Source organism: Rousettus aegyptiacus, unplaced genomic scaffold (genome assembly GCF_014176215.1).
Source record: "Rousettus aegyptiacus isolate mRouAeg1 unplaced genomic scaffold, mRouAeg1.p scaffold_m13_p_5, whole genome shotgun sequence".
Lineage (NCBI taxonomy): Eukaryota > Metazoa > Chordata > Mammalia > Chiroptera > Pteropodidae > Rousettus > Rousettus aegyptiacus.
In genome coordinates, this window is record NW_023416308.1 from 73,986,220 (window position 1) to 74,008,775 (window position 22,556).

General features: G+C 36.4%; 1 protein-coding gene across 13 annotated transcripts in view; it reads right to left on the reverse strand.

The window, feature by feature from the left end:
• Nucleotides 1–4,079: 4,079 nt before the first annotated feature.
• Nucleotides 4,080–22,556, reverse strand: part of EMSY (EMSY transcriptional repressor, BRCA2 interacting) — a 77,725-nt gene continuing 59,248 nt past the window's right edge. For 5 of the 13 annotated variants that reach the window (XM_036221838.1, XM_036221839.1, XM_036221837.1 and 2 more), the window contains 7 exons: nt 19,909–20,073; nt 18,034–18,189; nt 17,014–17,055; nt 14,595–14,794; nt 12,138–12,701; nt 10,674–11,174; nt 5,364–6,993 (listed from right to left, as the gene is read on the reverse strand). In XM_036221838.1, the coding sequence (XP_036077731.1) occupies nt 6,799–6,993; nt 10,674–11,174; nt 12,138–12,701; nt 14,595–14,794; nt 17,014–17,055; nt 18,034–18,189; nt 19,909–20,073 (1,823 nt within the window). In that variant the 3' untranslated portion in view covers nt 5,364–6,798. The other 8 variants (XM_016161524.2, XM_016161522.2, XM_016161518.2 and 5 more) reach the window with 5 other exon arrangements.

The following is a 22,556-nucleotide window of genomic DNA, read 5'->3' on the forward strand; positions in this document are numbered from 1 at the left end:
TAAACTAACAGAAAACCTCAATAGATCTATAACAAGAAAAGAGATTGAACCACTGATCAAAAACCTCCCAATAAAGAAACGTCCAGCACCAGATGGTTTTATTGGTGAATTTACCAAATATTTAAAGAATTAACTCCAATTCTTCTCAAACACTTCCAAAAAATAAAAAAAAGAGGGAACACTTCCTAATTCATTCTATGAGGTCTGCATTACTCTGATACCAGAGCCAGCTGAAGACAACAAGAAAATTACAGACCAATATCCCTCATGAATGTAGATACAAGAATGCGCAACAAAATATAAGAAAACCAAATCCAATAGCATATTAAAAGAATTATATATCATAACTAAGTGGGATTTAGAACACAAATGCAAGAATAGTTCAACATAAGAAAATCAATCCATTTACACATTAATAGAATGAAGGGAAAAATCTACAAGGTCATCTCAATTGATGTATAAAAAGCATTTCACAAAATCCAACTCCTAAAAATCCTAAAAAAACTAGGAATAGCTTCCAGTTGTCTCTCTCATCTATATTCTACTACTCCTTCCTTACGTCCCCATTCACTCTGATCCTCTTTCATTATTCTCCTTACTGTCCTTTCAGCAGATCAGGTACATATTTCAGGGCCCTTGCACTTGCTGTTCCCTCCGCCTTGAATACTCTTACTACAGGCATCAGCCTAGCTGACTCCTTCAATTCCTTCAGGTTTTTTTCAGGCCGTCTTCTTAGTATTTCCCTATCTTATCTAAAATTTTATGCCCATGGACCCTGGAATTTCATATTCTCCTACTCTATTTTTTCCCCTTATCATCACTAAGATACTAAGTATTTTGTAAAGTTACATTTATAGCCCATTTAGAATGTAAGCTATATAGGGCAGAGTTCCCCCCACCCAACCAGTTTTGTTCACTGCTCTATTACTAGTGGCTAGAACAGTACCTGGAACATAATAACTGCTCAACAAATATCTATTCAGTGATTTAATTAATCCACATATAGGTGACGACTGAAGCCACGGTAGAGATGACAGCTTCAGGAAGAGTATGCAGAGTGAAAAGAGATATAGATTGAGCACAGACCCCAGTGACCCCTACCATGCAAGAGAAAGAGTAGTTGATCCCATGGAGAACCAAATAGACTAATTATGAGAGTGAATCTTATCAAGATTATCAATGACCTCACTAAACTCTAACAAACTTGAATATCAAGCCTTGAAATTCAATTCAAAGGGCATAAGAGAAAAAGAATGAAGAAAGCTTAGTACCTCTCACTTTAGGCTGAAATAATTTTTTATAATAATTCCCCAGAATATTGCATTTCAAGGACTCACGGAGAAGCATATTGTGGGGGGATTACAAAGGAAACCTCAAATTGTGTGATGGTGCACACCTGCACACCTGGAGTTCCTATCAGGTATTAAACAAGAAATTGGGTAACTTAAAAAAAAAAAAAGTGATCCTTGCCTACACAGATCCTTATGCAATGCAAGTAATTCACAATAGTTAAAGTGATGGTAAGTGCTAAAGTAAACATGTGTTTCTCCTCAAATGCTAGAGGAACCCAACAGTGGGGTGGGATAAGTCCTCATTGTAGAGATCTTGGCAGTCTTGGTGGAGGCAGAAGAATTCAAGCTGGGCTTAGAGTAACGAGTGACTTTCGAATGCAGGGCATAAAATATGTGTGTGGTGGGCGAATTGGACAGATCAGAATAGTAAAACTGGTTATGAATCTAGAAAAAGGTTCCCTGGCTAGGTTCACAGTACAGTATTGGGGGAACCATTGAAGATGTTTGAAAAGGAGACATAAGGAGATGAAACTGGCATCAAAAAAGAAATGGCAAATTTCTGTTCTTGGACCAACATAACTCCTAATATTTTGTAAATGTGGTTATTCATTTTGCCAGCTCCAGTGCCTGAAAGTTTTTCAATGGCTTCTCATCATTTTCAGAATAAAGGCCTAAACCTTTCCCACAATATCTACATAGTTCAGTCTCTGTTTGGCTCCCACCATGCTGGCTGCCCTTGCTTTCCATGCTGCTGCCACCCTGGCCTACTCGAAGTTTCCCTCCCATGCCACTCCCACCACAGGGCTTCTGTACCTGCTATGCAGCTGCCTGGACAGCCGTCCCCTCTCCTCTTTGCCTACTTAAATCTTCCTTCAGATCACAACTTAAGCATTCCTTCCTGGGGGAAGCTCCTCAACCTCCCATATCATGGCACTACGTATTTCTCCCTCACAGCACTTAGCACTGAATATTTAGTTATCTTTGATTAATGTCTTCACTAGGTTGAAGCTCCATTAGAGTAGGCGCTTTTCCCCCTGGCTGACAACTATACCGCCAACGTCTGCATATCGAAAATACTCGGTAACTATTTGTTGGAAGAGAAGTCAAGATGCCAGAAAGATCTATTTGGAGGAGTGACTGCTTATCAGTCTTTTTTTTTTTTTCTTTTAAAGTGGGCGTTAGATAATGAGGCATTACAATTCATTCTATCTTCTGCTGTTTTAAGCCTTAGAGCCTGTCCAAGCTCACATGGTTTGCCAGGATTCAAACCCATGCTTGTCTTTTTAAGCAAGCATGTGTTTTCTGTTACAGTATGTATATGTGAGCAAGGAAGAAGGAAGAGGAGCAAGCCTTCTCACAAGTACAAATCTGATCCTATTGTATTTTTTTTCAGTATGTAGGTCATCAAGCCTCACTTACTTAAAAGCTTATAAACCTGCAAGCAGAAGCAGAAGACTGTTTTTTCACTGCCTTTTCTTGGAAAGGCTTTGCTTATTTGGTGCTTTTTCACTCTACTTCCTTTTATCTTGGATTTGTGACACATAATTGAACTCAAAAAACAAACATGAATTGAGCACTTCTGTGTGAAGGTACCTAAGACTGGCAGAGATGATGTTATAGACCAATGGCAAGTTCATCTGCCCTTCCAAAGGACAGTCCTGTTTGGTGAAACACTCTCCTCTACAGAAAGCAGCAACTTATGGCTCAGCATGCCTGTTAGCATTTAATCTGTGAGTTTTGGTACATCATTTGAAATGTGGGAGTGGCATAAATACTAGGCTTCAAAAATAGAGCACCTAACTCTGTGTCTGGCATTTTACATGCATTATTTCATCTAGTCTTCATAATAATCCTATGGTGTTGTAAACAATCAGGTTGTATTATATGGGTAATGTGACTTGCTGAAATTCATATAATCAATAAACAGAGGAGCCTGGGATTCAAATCCAGACCATATGATCACTGTTTCCTTTGTACTATGTTTCCTATCCCAGCAGTCTACTGAGAGAATCACTTCACAAAGAAATTATTTGAAAGCATTTTCAACTATAAAGCTCTATACAGTTTTAAGAACGTTAAACAATGTTACATTAGAGGAAGAACTAGTATCTGATTAAGATATTAAGGGTGATGAATTATCAGAGAACAGCTTACCTTTCTTAAGAGTCATGAGAATTCCTGCCTGTACTTCAAAAGTTCCCAATTTAAATAAAATAGAAAATAATTCAACTAAAAAATAGGAAAAGGACCTGAATAGACACTTCAACAATATATGATTGGCCAATAAGCAAATGAATAGATGCTCATTGTTAGACATCAGGGAAATGTAAATCAGAACCCACATGAAGTACAACTTCACACACTAGGATGGCTATAGTTAAAAAGACAAAAGCAAGTGTTGGCTAGGATGTAGAGAAACTGAACTCTCCTACACTTCTGGTAAGAATGTAAAATGTGCAGTTGCTGTTTGGGAAAGTTTGGCAGTTCCTCAAATCATTAAACATAGCTACTGTTCGTATGACCCAGCAATTGCACTTCTAGATATATTCTCAAGAGAACTGAAAACACATGTTAAAATTTGTACACAAATTTTCACAGCAGTATTATTCGTAATAGTTAAAAAGTGGCAACAACGCAAATTTGCATCAACTGATGGATGGATATGGTATATCCATGCAATGGATTATTGAGCCATAAAAGTGAATGGAGCACTGATACAAGCTATTACATGGATGCACCTTGAAAATACTATGCTCAGCAAAAGAAGTCAGTCACAATGACCACATATTGTTTGATTCCATTTATACGAAATATCCAGAATAGGCAAATCCATAGAAACGGAAAGTAGTTTAGTGGTTGCCTAAGGCTGGGGTGGTAGTGGTGGTGGTGCGAGTTTCAGGGGTGACAGTCGAGGGTACAGGGTTTCTTTTGGGAGTTATGCAAACAATCTAAAATTAACTAGTGAAAGTGGCTCAACTATACTAAAAATCACTGAACTACACTTTAAATGGGTGAATTGTATGGCATGAGAATATCAAATAATTTTAAGTTGTCTAAGTTCACCATAAACTGCATCTGCAATTATCAATGTTTACTTTAAACCAAATGCATTTTCCCTCATCAATGCCTAAAAGTTGTATTTTAGTAATTTTCTTGCATTTGCATCATAATCCTGAATATCTTTAACAGGGATGACTTAAAATTACATTTAATTCATATACTTAAACATGAAATACTAATGCTAATACTTTAAGTAAAAAGATACCTGGAGATCCGCTATGGCATCACTATCCACTTAATCAAGAAACCCAGGAGTCATTCTTGTTTCTTCCTTCCTTCAGGCCTCACATCCACATCATTAGCAGGAAGCCTGTTTTTAAACTCCTTAAAAGTAAGACTTTGTTTATTCACTACAGTATCCCTGGTGCTTAGAATAGTACCTGGCACATAGAATATGCTTAATATTTGTTGAATCAATGAAATAATTCACACTGTCCTTGAAATTAACACCTTTAAGAAAAAAAAGTCACTTGTTTGATAATGTTAATGTATATACTAATTTTAAAAATGTAGACTATGGAAGTCTCATTTGCCATTCCAGTTGCTGAAACACATTAAGGCTAAATTCTCAAAGGGACAAAGGTATGCTATGCTGCCAGAATATGTACAAATAGAACATAATAATTTTATTCAAGTTTGCTCTTGTTACCTGATCCACAAATATTTAAAAGATATTTTATTTTATAAAAACTTACATCTGTAAGTAATGGACTGACCATAACAGAGGGCTTAACCTGGAATACATGGATAGGCTGAGGGGCCCATGAACCCCTAAATTGTACGTAAAATCTAATATGTATGTTGGCATGTGTATCTTTTTGGTGAGAGAGTTCATAGTGTAATCAGATTTTCAAAGAAGTCTGACCCAAGAGGTTAAAAAATTACTTAACTAGAAACAGTCACAAAGTCTTTTAAACACGTATTTGTACAATAAAATAATATCCAACAGCTCCATCTATGGGTAAGTCATTATCACCTAACAGAAATAATGACAATTACCAGAGATCAGTGCATCTTTTGAATGCCTGTGTTTAAATCTTCAGTGTCACTCTAGTGGAAATTTATTAACCATAGTATCACAGTTTTTCTTCCAGATATAGATGCAAAAGTTAGGAGACTGTTGATAAATTCTACTTACAGTACTTCAGCACCAAAAAATTGGGCAGTTATGCTGATATATATGTATGTACAGTTCAACATTTGTCAGTCTTAAAATGCTTATTTATAGTGAAATCTATATAAAACCGTTAAAAACTTTTCTATTTACATTTTTCTTTAAAAATGAAGTTTCCTTTGACACAACCTGTCAAAACTGACTCTTACCCTCCCACCCTCTTAACCCCTCACTCTACTTGTGACAGACAGTGATCACAAGACCCAAATATATTGCTTAAACAAACTGTGTCTTAAAAAGGTAGAATACTTAAAAATATTACATTTAGAACTGTAAATGAACTTTTCATACATTTCAAAGGGGGTTAAACAAAAGTAGGTAAAAGTTTTTTTCAAAGTCTCAGTCCAACATGAATGTGCAATTTCAATGTAAAGATAGCATCATATGAATAATTTGTTTTCCTGAACATAACTGAACATTTCCTCTGGGCCAGAAAATGTTTCTTTTTCCTCTGCTTCACAATGAAACATTTTCTCTAAGTTTTCTTAAAGGAGGGGGAAGGGCAGGAGGTGAATAGGTAGGTAATCCTGGTTTACAGGAAATTTGTCTGAAGGAATATGGCCTGCTTTGAAATGTTTACATTTAAATAAATAGAAGGCAAGTGTGCAGCCTAGAGCACAAAAGAAAAACAACACAATAAATTAGCATACAATTGGTGAGAATGTACAAGCCACCCAAAAAGCACTTCCCACTGGTTAGAGATATGATTTCCACCATCTAACAAGGATTCTTCAAAGTATTTTTCTAGTTATTTTATAAACTATGAACTGAGCAAACATAAAATGTTAACCAATTCAACACTTCCATAGATTTGCAAAAACATACAAGATTTTTTAAAAACTTCCTGACACACCGTTTTAAAACACAAACTATTGACATTCTCATTTCTTCAGTGGTGTTTTGCTCAGTAGAAACCAGTTGAGGAACATTTCCAGGAAAAGTCTCTTTCCACTGCCACTGCAAGACAAACTTTTCCATTGCCATGATCCAACAGAGGAAGAATAGTAGGTCTTATGTCACTGTAGATGTGCATCTTTTATTTTTTTTTCCTTTTTTCTTTTTCCTTTTTCTTTAAAAAAAGGACATTCCCCTGTGACTTCAATCTTGTTTTAAAATGTTGCTCCTGCAGCAATTCATGTTGAAACACTACTGGTTTCAGGGTCTATAGCTTAAGCATGGGCAAAGTGCTTTCTTTAGACATCAAAATACAAGGGCTTCCCTGGACACTTGGTAACCAAGTAGGTTTTAAAGTGCACTCCTGTGTCCAAAACACTAGGACCGTTCAGCAGAACTCTGAGAGGGGCTGGGCTCAGTTCCATCCTCTGTGCTACTGTCTATGTCCTGCTCCATTGCTGTCTCATCGTCATCCAACTGCTGACTGGTGAAGTTGTTAAGCTCAAGAAGCCCGCTGGGCTCTACTACCACATTGGAGCTGGAGTGACAAGGAATAGCATACTGGGGAATGGCCTGGAAGAGAAGACACAGGAGAGAAGCTTTATGGTAAGAAAAGGTAACAGGTTTTCCCCAATGACACTAAAGAAGAAAAAATAGGATTCTGACATTTATTGGACAACTATTACATGCTAGGCACTGTGCTAGGTGCTTTCATATATGCTATTCTACTAAACTCCCATAATAACACTATGAGGAAAACATTATTCCCATTTTACAAATGAGGAAACTAAGAGGGTAAGTGATTTAATCAAGGTCACACAGCTGCTCAGGGTTAAGGTCAGGATTCAAACCCAAGTCCTATAAAACTCAGTGATCTTTACACTCCTTGATGGCTCCTCTTCTAACAAAGGAGGCTGTGGTTTGTACCTAATTTAAGAGACAGACATTGAAAGACATTTTCATTTGATCATTAAGCAAATTTTAAATGTGATTTTGCTTATTACCTGTAATATTAATGATTAACTTGCTGTTATCAAAACAGTATTTAAAGCCCTTTAGTAACCCTTTGCTGGTTCAAAAGGAGTTGTATCTGGGTTACATTGTAACATCTTTATTGAAAATGGGAGTAGAGAGGACAAAACTGTCTTTTTAACAATAAAAATAACAGTGGATAAACATATTTTAGCCATATTGCCTTGTCATATTTTTGTCATCTTTATTAGACATCTTTTTAAAAAAGGTATTCAGTACACATTATACCCCTTCTTAAAACTCTACAATTGTTTTTCTATTGTACTTGCTATAAAACTGAACTCACCATGGCTCCAGCTTTATGCTAAGTTCACTTGTACTAGTTCTTCCTCTGTTTCTAGAATACTCTTCCTCCAAATGGCTAGTTCTATCCTGTCAACCGCTTTTTGCTCAAATGCTTAGAATAAGAAATTTTGATAAATCTTTCTTCTATGACCATGAAACTTGAGTTCTGGGTTGGCCCCGCCCCCTACCTCTATTACATTCTTTTACATTTTCTTCATTGCATTTATCATGTTCGTTAATTTTTTCCCTTACTTTTTGAATGTAAGCTTCATGAGAATATAGAACAGAGCACAGATCTTAATTACTACTGGTTTCATTGTTAGAGGTCCAGAGCTTTGAACAGGACCTGGCAAACATCAGATGCCCAATAAACGTTGGACAAATGAACAATGTATCTTTAACATTAAAACCCCAGAGCCAAGTCGAATATCAGCACTTTGCAAATATACCTGACCAAAACAACATTCTACTGGAGGGGAGATGTGAATTTACTTTTAATACTACCAAGAAAATATTACAAGGTGCCTAGGCATTGATTCTAGGGTGGAGTTTTGTTTGTTTCCTTTGTTTCATATAGCTGATCACGGTAGAAAAAGTCTCAGTCGGGAAATAAGAATTTTTGTTCAGCTCTAGCTCTGACTTGTGGACCTCTGAATAAGTTACTTCACTTCCCTGAGCTTTAGTTTAATCTTGGGTAAAATAAGATAGAGAAGATATGCTGGGATCCTTGCAGTTCTAAAATTCTATGAATTCCATATATATATAGACTCCCTTAGGATAGAAGATATGTTCACCTTGTTTACTACTCTATCCTTAGCACCTAGCACAGTGCCTAGAACACACAGGTTAAATAATACATGTGAAATGAATGAACAAATAAATAAATGAAAGACACATTAATTGTCTACAAAGAACAATATTTTCATTCAAAGCATTTAATACCAAACATACTTAATTTTTATAGAACATTTTTCAAGGAGTCAAAGCACTTTGCAGACTTTCTTCACTCCCCATAGGCATTTTACTGAATCAGCAAAAACTACTTCAGGTCAGAGCTAAGTATAACTAATAAGATCTGAAAATGTTCTAACAATATATTAATAATGATTATAATAGCTACCTTTATTAAGCATTACTATGGCAGATACTTGATCAGCTACTTTATATACATCTTCTCACCTAATCCTCAAAACAACCCTGTGAAGAGGCAAATGTTACTGCTTCCATTTCAGAGATATAGAAACAGATAAATTCTGTTGCTCAAAGCCAAAATGCTGGTAAGGAGTACAAGTGAGATTCAAATCTAGGTATTTTTGACTCCAAAGCTTGGTTTTTAATCACTATGCTGCTCTTCCCTCTGACATGGCAACCTAAAACATGATATATGGTAAAAGTTAGCTGAGTGTTTTGTAGAAAGATTTATTCATTGGATATTATCCTTGATACATAAAACAAAATATATTTTCATCCCTGTTCATAAAGTACAGAAAATAATTTCCAAATAAGCTATCCAAAATTATTTTCTAGCTAGTATACCAATTTAAGCCCCCAGGAGCTACAATAAATGTGAGTAAAAATAGTAATAGCTACCATTTTATTTATTGGGCAATCACTATGAGCCAGGTACTGGGCTAGGTGCTTCATCTCAACTTTGTGTAATCCTTACACTCATCATATAAAGTAGGCACTCCTTATTCCCATTTTACTAAGATAGCTAAGGCACAATGAAGTTAAAGAGACTTGCTCACAGTTACACAGTGAATGGCAAAGCCCAGAAACTATTCCTTTTTTACTATACCCTACCTCTTCAGGTGAAAGGGGGGGAAAAAATCCCTTTGTCAAGAATTATTTAATTAACTTTTGTTTTTATAGGAACAAATTATTTAAATAATTCAATGGCCAGTTCTATTTGCCTTTAAGCATCTCCCTCACAATTATATTGTCTTTGGATTAATGTTGATTAATTTGCATTCTCTCATAGCTTGGTAGCATGGAAAAGCGACAGTCTACCACAGGAACTTCCAAGTGACACACCAGTGAATCTATGGTAAATCCTAGACTATCCACATTTCAATAAATCCAAATTCTCAATTAACTAAAATGTGCTGCTCTGATACTTTCTAAACCATATCTCAGTTTATCAAAAAATGACAACTGTCAAGAAAACCTGATATCCTATAAGGAGAAAGGGAAATATAACTTCTAAGGGCTAGTCTGGACTAATTAATTCTTCAGCCTTAATCTATTATGCATGGTGAAAGATGAGTTTTAGAATGAAAGGAATGTGAGACATTATGTTCATTAGCCTGTACTTACCAAGACAGGAGTAACTATAATAAGATTTTTCAATATCAATGATTGAAATAAAAAATAAAGCTTTATGGTTAATCCCAAATTAGATATAAAATTAAATTACTTAGAAACGTTTCTCTAGACATTTCAGTTAACTAAGGTTTTATTGTCCTGAAAACTATAAATTTGTATCAAGATCAAGAACTGTTTTTCCAAGGAAAGGACTCCTGAAATGTACTTGAAATAGAAGTACAATCCAGTTACACCCAGGAGTGTTTGAGCAAAGATTGGGGAGCCCAAAGTTTGACCCCAGGAAGTTACCGATCTTCAGGGGTGACTTGCTGAATTAACACTGGAAAGTGTGGCTTTCATCTATAAATCAAGCTGATATATGGGCTCAGGGGCCTTGATTATGCTCCTAAAATGTGCTGTGTGAGAATATCCACCAATTTTCTAGGACTCGTTTCCAGAAAATAAATATAAATTGTATATTTGTCATAAGTATTAAACCAAAATTGCCAAATGCCATCTGAAAGACAATCTTTTTCGCATCTTGCCTTGACTCTTCCTGTGACGTTCCCAAATATGTCAAACTCAACACCCCCAAGATACACAATATTTCTCATGTTTCTTTCGATTCTTACCTGGATGATAATTTCTGCTGGGCTCTCTTCAGCTTTCTTTTGGCCTACATTCTGAATACGCATGAACTGGCCTGTCGTAGGCACTCCTGGTGCATCGATTTTCCTTGTTGTTAGGGAAGGGCCAACAGCAGATGGACTTGAACAGGACTCTCTACATTTCTGTTGCTGGGGAGTGGAATTCGCCATCCCTGCCACCACCACGTGGGTGGAAGGTAATGATCCTGCTTCACCAGTGAGCATACTAGCGGCAAGAGCCTTCTTTGGGGGATCCACTACCATATGCTCTACATTTGTATCAATCTGAGCTTCCATCAGAGACATTTTCAAAATGTCTGATACTGCTGTCTTCTCAGAGGCCTGAATGGGAGATATGCTTGTAACTGGTGATGTCAGCTTAGGCACAGAACTGCCACCAGTTATCTTTGTAACTGTGGGTGGCTGGCGCCCCTCAAAAGTTATCTTTGTAACAGAGGATCCTTGGGTTATAATTGGCTGCTCCACCTGAAAACAAATTGGGGTTGTGTGTGTTACAGCTACATCTCTTTGAGAAAACCTATCAAATACCCCAGACAATACGGCATAAGAAACATTCGTGTGGTATACCAGGAAGACATTTCGAAGCTTGGTGTTTTGATTAGAGGGCTAGATGGGCAAGTATCTGGTTACTTTTAAGGTACTTAGGGAAAGAACAGGGGTTGAAAGAACCTTTGTTCAGCCAGCCAAGGCTCATAAAAGTAAAGGGAAAAAAGTCACAACAGTCTTATTTTCCTTTTAGATTTGTATTCCCATATAGTATACCTTCAACCTGTCTCAAATTATTGCATATAATTTTCAGCTTTTTAAAATAAAAAGTAGGGATTTTTAAAAAAACTCATTTTAAAATACATTTATACAAATTCTATATATATGTATTCATAATATGCACATACACACGTTACTACACAGCCACTGATTTTCCCTAATATAATTTTTCTTTTGAATATCCACAGATAATTCCTTTGCAGTCTAGAAGATAAATCTAAAAAATAATTTATTAACTAGATGGTGATGAGATAACTACAAAGGAAGACATTCAATGAAGCTTCTTAAAAGAGTGTAGTTTACTTAGCATTATTGCCACAGAATAAGAGTTCGCAGGTATGAAATAAATACTTTATACCTAAAAAATAAAAATAATTTAGGGATAATGCTTCTATGCATTGTTGATCAATGCTGAAGTAATTTCATTAAAATCTGCCTGGAAAATCAAGTTCTGAGTGCTATGCTTTTTTTCCTTCCTATATTAATGTGTATATTTCTTTCCTAATGTCAACCTTCTGATGGGGTAAATTAACACCAGCATAATGAGGCTTTTGAGTTTCCTCTTGCCAGGAGAAAGCACTGCTAATCACAATAGGGTCGTGATGGTCTCACTTTTTCCATGACAGAGAAGTTTAACTTTGCATGCTATCAATATTCCGTTACCTGGCTTGCCGGCTGTTTCTCTGATGAGGCTGGGTGCGGCATTTGGCTCTGGGGGGTTTGGGGTTGCACGTAGATTTTTGGTTGGTTCGGAGCCTGCTGCAGTTTAGGTAGCTGCTGTGTGGTTTTCACTGCAAGCACCTGTACTACAGTTTGCGGGGGCTGTGCCATTAAGGTAGGAAGCTGCCTGTCTTTGGCCACCATGGGATGCTGTGTGTGCTGTACATCTGGCTTGGGCTGTGCTTGTTCTTGCTGGAGAGGGGTGAGCTTTTGATGCCTGATGGAAAGTTGGGGCATTTGCGGGAGTTTGTGCTGGAGCTGGTCTGCCTGAAGGTGGATGGTCTGCTTCTGTTTGGTCTGGAAGCACTGCAGAGTTTTCACTTGCAGCTGAGTCTGTTCCAGCTGGGGCTGGCTAAGTTTCTGCTGTTTAGCTGACTGTGACTGAGTCAGGGCAGATCGGTAAAACAGACCTGTCTGAGGGTCTAAAGTGTCCATCTCTTCAACCTCGCCCTCCTCAGTTCCAAGTTCCTCGCTGTGTTTGGTAAAAGCAGTATGACTGCTTAAAGCCTAAGTGAAAAAGGCACAAAGTAAGAATGAAATAAGAAAACAACTACATTGTTTAATTCTCCTCAAACTCAAAAAGACGTGATTATGAGATTCATGCCAAAATTTTCAGGGGGAAGAGCCTAAAAAGACCAAGAAACCTCAAGGTTTCTAAATCTAAAGGGGACTTTAAATTGAGACTCTTGTAATTTCAACTCTCGGACATTAAGTACTATAAAAAGTGGTCTATTCACTTCTGTAACAAAGGCCTAGAGGGCCCACAACTTATAGATAAGAGGAATTAGGTTACTTTGCAAGAACAGCCCCAGACAAGAAGCAGCAAAGTCTCCCTGGCTCAAGAAACAGCCCTCCGGCCTGGTCATCACGTATGCTAACTGTCCAAAGAAAGATGCAGCAACACAGGAGCAAGGTGTCTAGAGAAAAGCCAAGGTTCAGAGAGGCTCACTTTGGCCACGTGCATGTCCAACACTGTCCAGAAGGTAGGAATTGTTGTCTGAGGGACGTGCCCATCCCAGTCCCTACAGAGGGCCTTTCTGCTGTAAGTGGAGGTGGTTCATCAGGCTTCACAAAGGTCTGCATCAACAATCCTCTGCACTAGCCCTCCTCAATCCTTTGCTCAGATTCCAGGCCCACCAGGCAAGAGCTTCCCAGAGACCAGGTTTCCAGAGGGAAGGGGAATGGGGAGGGGACAACAGCACTCCTGTCAGTGCAAAGGAAGACTGTCTTGTGTTGATTCTAACAATATGAGGAGGCATTGATCTTGAGTGACATGGTTAGGGCCAGTCTATCTGATCTCTCTTGGTGTCCTGAGAAAGGTCAATGTCAGGACCAGCCAGAAGGGGGCCAAGCTCCAGGCTCAGATATGACAACCAGCACAACCTCTGGCCATCTGGCTTCCCTCAGTGACACAAGATCCACCCCAACACCTTCCTGCTACCTTGTCATATGCTACACCTCCAACTAAACTTTAAAACTTTGAATTTCAATTAAAACCCCTCCCTATTTCACAGTGAACTTACACATACAGGTTTTTAATTCAACAATTTCATTGTCTTTCAGATAGTTTGCCTGTAATTCAAATGATTGTGATTTATGTGAATACTAATGATAAATCATACTCAAATTTGATATCTGTGATATCAGTTTGTAATGAAGGCAGGCTGCTTTGGGTTTAAATCCTGGCTGTCATCCAGGACAAGTTACTTAACTTCTATGAGCATGAGTTTCTTCATTTATAAGAGGAATAATATACCCACCTTACAGGATTACAGTGATAAAGAAACAAGCGAATGTATTTAAAGCTCAAAGCATAGTATCTGACACAAAATCAACTTATAGACATAATGTTTCCTTTTCCCCTTTATCTTTGGTACCAGATTTTCTGTTCTATATTAATTCATTCTGACTTTTGAGTCTTTTCCTCAACTGGTTACATTTATTAAAAAAAAAAAAAAAAAAAAAAATTCAAATATTTATTACCTACTTATTTATAATGTTCCCATGAGGATGCATTAGAAAAGCAAAAAGTAAAACAAACAAAAAAACTCAGCAACAGCAAGACAAGCCAACTTCTATTTCATTTAGAAATCTTACCTCAGTGATAATTTCTTCAAAAAATATATAAACAGTGACCAATTCCGCTATATCATAGATTCATCTAGAGAGCCCCACCCTTTTAAAATGTTGAGTTCACGGAAGATCCAAGAATATCATTTCTTAATTACTTTCCTTTGTTAAGACTCTCGAATTCATTTCCTCTATTTACTCCTCACAGATGAAAGAACTATACAATCACTCCTCAATTCAGTCATTTCTCCTCTTATAAGAGATGAAACTGAACCTTACTTTAGGAAAAAGGCAGTTATAGAAAGTAGGAAGAAAAAGAAGAGATACAACCTGCTGCATAATGTGGGTGATTGCTCCAGAGGAAGATGCTGGGATGGACTTCACCACCACTGAAGTCTGTGTTGCAGTCTGTGACTGAGCCACATGCTGGAGCAGGGTCCGCTGGGGCTGGGAGGGCTGTTGGGGCTGGGAGCGATGGCTGACTGAAAATAGAGGAGGTGATGATATTTCTCCAGAAATCACCACAGCATCTGTAACCAGTAGTCATTTTAAACAAATGTCTGTGAGTCTGCATCACAGAGAAAGTGTGGTATTGTGAACTAGGAGGCAGATAATCAGAGTCTGCCAATCTATGAGCTGTGTGACTCTGAGAAAGTCACTTATCTTCTCTGAGACTCTGTGTCCTCATCTGTAAAATGGGAATAACAGAGCTATTATAAGGATGAGATGAGAAATGTATGTGGAAGCACTGAGAAAACTATTATCACAAAGGAGGAACAAACCCCTTAAAGTTACATCCTCCTGTGAGTTGTACTCACTTTCAACAATGACCTTTACCTCACTAGGGTAACAAACAATAATCAGTTTCTATAATTCATTCCCAGACTAATATCTTTAAGGATAGTTAAAACAATACAAAGGTTGTTCTTTAATCTCTTGGTCCCAGTTCCAAATGCAATACAAAACCCGGAAGCGTCCCCTCCTTTCTATGAAGTGCCACTGTCTTGCAGCCTTAGAGTTCCTAAAACTGCAAAAGGTCAAGATGATACTGTAGAAAGAGAACTGGACTCAGAGTCACAACTGGATTCTGTCACACTCTGCCAGCAACCAGCTATGCAAATTTGAAGAAGTTAATCTCTATTTAAATTCTAAAAGTTAGAGGTTTTGTTTTGCTTGATTTTTATTTTTTTAATGTGATGATAACTTCTGTTTCTACCTAGAAGAGAACCAAATAAAGTAATAGGTTGAAAATGGTCCTTAAATTGTTAAGTACTAAAATATAAAGTTAACAAAATAACAGAAAAATCGGTGTTCTCTCGTCTTCTCAAATTTAGGTTACCTGACAAAAATGGGTTAAGAGTAAGAAATAACCCCATTTCTTATTCTCTTGCTACAAAGGTCCCATGGACTAAACTATACATCTGCATTGATGCCAATCATCTTTTACCAGCCTCAATTTTGACATTTTAAACAGTATAAACATTCACCACTTCTTATTCTACAGACTTTAAAAATGCTTACGGTTACTGGAAAACCAACTTTTTGAATCAGAGATAGACTAAAAAATATGTAAAATTAGCTAAGGATTTTGAGAATATCAAAACTCTCTCCATAATCCATGATTCTAATGCTCATGTATCTTGATCTACAATTTCAAGCAATAGTGGTTCCATACTTAGAAACGTCATTAGTGGGGTATCTAAGGGTAAGATGACCACTCAAGAAATAAATGTAAAAGTGCCATTTATATGTTTTAAGTATAGAACTTTAAAACTACCCAGTGAAATATAAACAAACTTTATTTATTTATTTCTATAACACATTCTATCTATATTCACAAATACAGTTTTTCTATTGTTGCTATATATATGCCTACATGTGATATAAGAGATTATAGGCAGCATCACCAATATTCTTTTATAAATATACTGTAGTATCTTACTGTATTTCACAATACACTTTACATGTACACTTTAAATTACATGAGTTAATAAAATCTTCCATATGTGTTCAACCAAACTGGAAAAAAGGGAGTTAGGCTTTATATCAAAAGCACTACTGAAATAATTTACGACATGAGTGAATAGGAGAAAAAAACCAAATCATACTAATATTAAAATTAAGCAAATCAACGAAGTTTTTATTAATGGAAGCATTATCAGAAATGAATGACATTTGAAAAATAAAGATAATTTCCGATGAAATTATCAGATTATATGGAACATATCTGCTGTCTACATTAGTCTTTATAATTATTAATTTTTTTTTAATTAAGAAATGAAATAATCCTCATTCAAGTTACTATAAATCTATTCCCCAGAGTGCAGGAAAGTTAGAGAAAACTAATACCCACTGCAGGATAATACAAGAGGCTGCAGCCAGGAACTTGGCTTCGAAGGCAAAGAAAATGCTCCAAGGGCTGAGGATATGATGGAAGGAGATTATAGAAGGTAGTCACAGAGTGAATAATTGAAAAACAGCTGAAGTGACCTTAACTGGGTCATATAAACACCATAAAACAGTCACTTATTTCTTTAAACAACTCTTATTTTTTCCAATGTCAAACTGCTCATTTCTGAAAAAGGATCCCACTATTCTGCAAAAGAAAAATTTCTCTCCCTTTCTTTCACTGAGTGGAGCTTCCCTTTCCTCTACCAGATCAGAGTAGAGCGCATCCATTTACGTGGTTCCCCCCAAAACAATCATCTTTTACCTTGGATTATACTACAAATGGATGCACACCACTTACCTAGAAGGGGAAAAGCAACCTCTGTCCCCTCATCAGTGCGTTCTGAAAAGGATAAGTAAGGGAAGAAATCATAGATCTTTTCATCGATTTATGATAACCTAGTCTATCCCCAGAGGTTAATACTGATTTCCCCAGTATACTGCCCTCTGCTTTATTTAGCTTTCTGCCAAATATCCCTAAGAAATTATGTAAAATGGCTTTCCATAATCTTTAACTAGATTTTCTCTTTTTGGCAATTAGTCTTACTATCTCCTAAAATGATGCCAAAGAAATTCCTTTTCTGCTTTGATATTTATATCCTTCAAATCTTTATGTTCTCTATAATCGCTGCTCAAGAATATTTAAGACAGGTGTTCTTTACATACTGCCTCATAAGTCATCTCTCCTAACCCCTAATTATTCACATTACTACTCTCTGAACTATTTCATATCTTGAAGTAATGAAGTATCCAAAACAGAAAGCAGTATTCCAAGTGTGGTCTCACTAGAAAATGAAAGAATCTATTATCCTTCCTGCTCCACTTCTCTATATATGCCATCCAAAAATGTCATTAGTGCTTTGCTGCCAGACCACATTTTAAACAAATACCTAATTCGCTTTCCACCAGAACTCCTAAGTATTCACAGGAATTTAGTTTTTCACATTTTTCTCTTTACATTAAAAAATGGTTAGATTTTTATACCTTCTTTCTCCCTTGACCCACCTCCCCATTCCCAAAGCTAAAAAATTCAGATACATAAAATTATATTTAGATAAATGATATTTTATCCTCTCTATCTAAATGTTACCCTATATGCAGATATTATTTATGGCCAACTTGTAAACTTTGTAATGATCTATTGACTTCCCCCCTAATCATTAAAGACAGAGTAGATCCCAAGGACAATGTGAATTTGCTCTTAAAGCAAATTGGAAAAGATCTAAAAATGAAAAAAATATATTCTCCCCCAAGCAACCATCCCAATAATCCAGAAAGGTAGCCCTCCTACCTTAATACTACTTTTTAAGAGGACACCTACCAGTAGTGATGTATTCAGCAACTAGTTCTGACTCTACCACAGCAATTGATGGACTCTCAGGAGAATGTCTCTTTTCCTGGGTCATCTGAATAGGCACTGCCATTTGACTCAAGTCAATAGTGGGTTGTCTTGGTTTAGATTCCAATTTTTCCTTTACTGCATAAAAAAGTCAGGGGAAAAGTTAACTTTTATTACAAACAAGTACCGAAACCAGAGTAGTCCATGGGAATAATAAACCAGACCTCTGGGGTGACACACTGGCAGTGACTAAGGAGACAGTGAGTTGAAAAGAAAAAAGTAGACTGCTATATATGGCTATAGAGTCCAAAATTTGTGCAACCATACCCAGCAGCCTAGTAAAAAGGACTCATATGCAATCAGAGTATAATCCCATCCTATTATCACTAAGCCAGACAACTGGGTCTGTTTGCCTTATACCCACTCTCCTTAGAACATTTCCTCTGCCCTTCTTTAAGGTACTCCCTGGTATACTTGAGTTCTCCAACCTGAAAACAAAGAGTGAATAAACAGTACAAAGCATGATTTGCTCTCAGGCACACCTACCCAAAATAGCACAACACAGTGATCAGTTTAATCTGATCTATTAAAAATATGAAATAATCTCTAAAGAAATATTACAATATTTTTAATAACCCTTAACAAATAAAAATTTTCAGTGTTAGAAAAAAATGGCCTCTCTGTTCCTGCAAAAATGTCTTATGGAATAGTCTGGAATCAAGAATGGTTTCTGTGGATAGATTTACTTTTCTATCTTATCACTCTTTCTAAAGAATCTACTTGTTTAGTTTCCGCACTTTATAATGCATTAATGGAAATGGCTGAGTATGTCAAAAACAAGGAGCTGAGGAAATGATTAAGGCCAAAAATAACACCAATATATACAAAAGTTAACAAAAAACTTAAATGCTGGTATTCTTTGGGTAGTGTAGAGTGAATGTTACAATAAACAGTAACCAGTAATTAAGTCCACTGAATGATCACTCAGATTATTCCCACAAAGCATATAATGGACAAAGTTAAAATAATCATTTAAATAAAGAAAGCAAAACAAAACCAAAACAATATAAGTTACCCCACAAGTAGCAAACACAATGAACTAGGAATCAAAAGATGTGAAGTCTCACTCTGCCACTAACCAATTGGGTATTGACTCTACAGCTCAGTTTACTTATCCATAAAATGAAAGGGTTGGATGAGATCATCGCTAAGGTCCCTTAAATACTCTGACAATATCTGAACTATTATAAAGGAAAAGTCAATATTTATAACATAGGTTTTTCCCAGAGTTTATTGAAGATATTTAGTAACTAGAAATACTGATAGGATCTTGTTATGTGAGGATAGCTTTGCATGGAAGCTCAAGTGGTTAAATTATACAAAGAAATATGAAGATAAAATTAAAGCAAATTAGAAGGAAGGGCCATTCATGATGTTTTATGATCATTAAACTGCCCCACCAATATCAAGGAGGATGGCAGGGACCCTTCAATCTGCCTCCTACTATTCTTGAACAGAACTGTCAACTGTGCTTCATCTATCCTTCTGCTTAGAAGTGCCAGATCTACTCCTTTCTGGTGACAAGAGGCAACAGGACTGTCCATTTTAAGCAGGAAACAGAGAAGAAAGAGCTCTTTCATTTTTTTTTTCTTTCTACCTACTACATCTAACCTTCAGTATTCCTGTGTACATCTTAATGACTGACAAGTAAAGAGACTACACCAAAAATTATAGACAAGTCCAGAGGGGGGAAGTGTGCTCAAATAATAACAAAGAAAATATAACAGTGATAGTATTTTAGCACAACCCATCTCTAGAGATAACATGCTTCATTCAATTGAGCATGTGAATTCATACCTGTTGTCTGTTGGAGTTCTAACAGAGCTTTGATTGTTGAAGTAGCTGATTGTGATTCACTGGATACATCCTGATAAATTATGGTGGGGCTAGTCTCCATTGCAATCTCATGTTCTGACCAATCCTGACGCCGGGAAGCAATTACATGAACTACAGGCTGGGAATCTGTTTTACATTAGTTAAAAAAAAACAAACCCTATAAACAAAGTTTCTCTTAAAAAAACCAATTTGTTTTTTTTTTAATCTTTGTATTTATTGTAAACTTCATGCTTTATCTCCCCAAGAAGACTGTAAGCCCCTAAAGGGCATAATGTCTTTCATGTCTGTATTCATTCATTCATTCATTCATTCAACAAACTGGGCACTTATGTGCCAGAGTCTATTTTTGGCTTTGGCATTGAGGACATAAAGGTGCTGACAGAATAATCGGTGGATACTCAAGAAGCATACAATCTGGTTGGGGAGACAGACATGTAAAAGACAAATTACAATTCAATGTGATAACTGCTGAATAAATTGGTATGCATTTGTGTAGGTGAGTGCATGTTTGTGTAGAGTAAGAACAAAATGCTGTAGGAATCTTATTTTCCCCAATGCACCTAAAAATGTATTCCATATTACAACCTCAGCATTCAGTCAACACTAATTGGATGACTGAATTACTGTATGGAAATCCTGCCCACCAACAACAGGAATGGATAAATGATATAGAAGCAGCATGATATAACAGGACATGTATAATATTTGGAGTTCAAAGTCTTAGGTTACAGCCCAGCTCTATTAATTATTAGCAAGTTGATTCTTTGGGTATTAGTATCATTATTTCTAAAATGGCAACAATAAAATCACCTCTCTACCTCATGGAATTTCTGAGGACATAATGAAATGATATATGTGGAATGGCTTTATAAACTATGAAGGACAATAGAAATGCTAGTATTGTGGTGGTGATGGCAGTGGTGGCCTGAAAGTCCTCAATTCTAAGACTTCTTGTTAGTTTCAAAATAAATTACAACCCTAATTCAAGGTTTATTATATTTGTGCTATAGAAGTATGCATGTAAACACTAAATGTGCATCAAATTAAGGAACAAATAATTTACTGAGTTTTCCGTCAACAGAATAAGCAGGTTGGACTAGACTATTGTTAAGTTCCTAAACTTCTTTGTCTAAGATGACACACAAAATATTATGTAGGATATATAAAGGCATGATTTCTACTCCCAAATTTAGATTATAAGGGAGGAGATAAAATATATCCATGTAAGCTTTATATTTTGAGGTAAAAATCAAATGATTAGGGTAAATAAGATAAATATACAGAAAGAAAAAGACTGCTTTGAATTGGAATGGTCAGTGAAAGCACCATAGAAGAATGAAATCATACAGCCCCTCAAAGTAGAATACATTCAACCTTCTATGAACATTGTATTTTTGAAAATCATAAAGCTGTCCAAAACGGTGAGAGCAAAAGGAACTCTTCGAAAACAGAAAAAAAATCCAGAGTCTTCCTAAAGAAAACAAAATCGATAAACAATAGATCTCGAATTTTAATTACCATTAAAAAAAGGTATGCTTTCCTCCCTCCTCCCCCCAAAAATCACTGGGTAGAATATATGCCACATGAGAGATATATAATTGCCATTAAACTTCCCTCCAAATCTAGAAGATTGAAGGACACTAGGCCTGCAATACCAAATGCCATGTAAAGCATATAATAATTTTTCTTTACTCATTCTAAGTAGATATAGAATTTAAGCATAAGAGAACTGATTAGGGAATCATTCTTTTTATATAACCTAAGTTCTCAAATTTAAGAAATTCTATTGATGCTATAAGTACCCCTTGGTTGTGTGAGAGGACCTATAGGCAAAGAATGACTTGGCAACTCAACTGTATGTACAACTGAATATCCTGAAAAAAGCAAGGATTGCATCTGTAGAGAGAGGAAACAGAAAGAGATGAGAAAACAAATTTCCACATGGAAGCACCTATCAGAGACATCACCACAAATAACATCATCCCATAGGGACTGGGGAGATTGCTCACTCTCTGCCCATATCCAGAAAGAATAGTTGACCATCACAAAGTATTACTGCAACAACCCCAACAACAGTGACACAAAATGAGAATGTGAACCTAAACATGAAAACCATTCCTTGAGTGATTTTCCTCTCTACTTTGGGATAAGGCTTAGTCTGGATAAATCTATTGCCTTACAAGTCTGATGCTGAGGTCAGAGAGTAACAACGCCAGGAGCCTGATATCTCACAGTAACATTTGATTATGTAGTGTGCATTCATTTTCTAGATTTTTGGGGAATTTAAATGAAAATTACACATCCTTGGTGTGGCATATGTTCTACCCAGTGGTTTTTATTGTGGGTTGGGGATACAGTTTGTTAATAGTAATTACAAATTCCAGATCTATTGTATATTGATTTTGTTTGAGAAGGCTGTCTTTTTTTTTTAATGACTTTCCTATCTCTCTTGAGGATGGTGGCCTATTGACTCTCAGATATCTTTCCCTACAAGTCATTTAACAAATATTTACTAGATATTCACTACACATTAGATACAAGGGATACATATTGTGCTGCTATATCCAAAGGCACACTCAAGCATCACTATGAAAGAATGTCTCATGTCT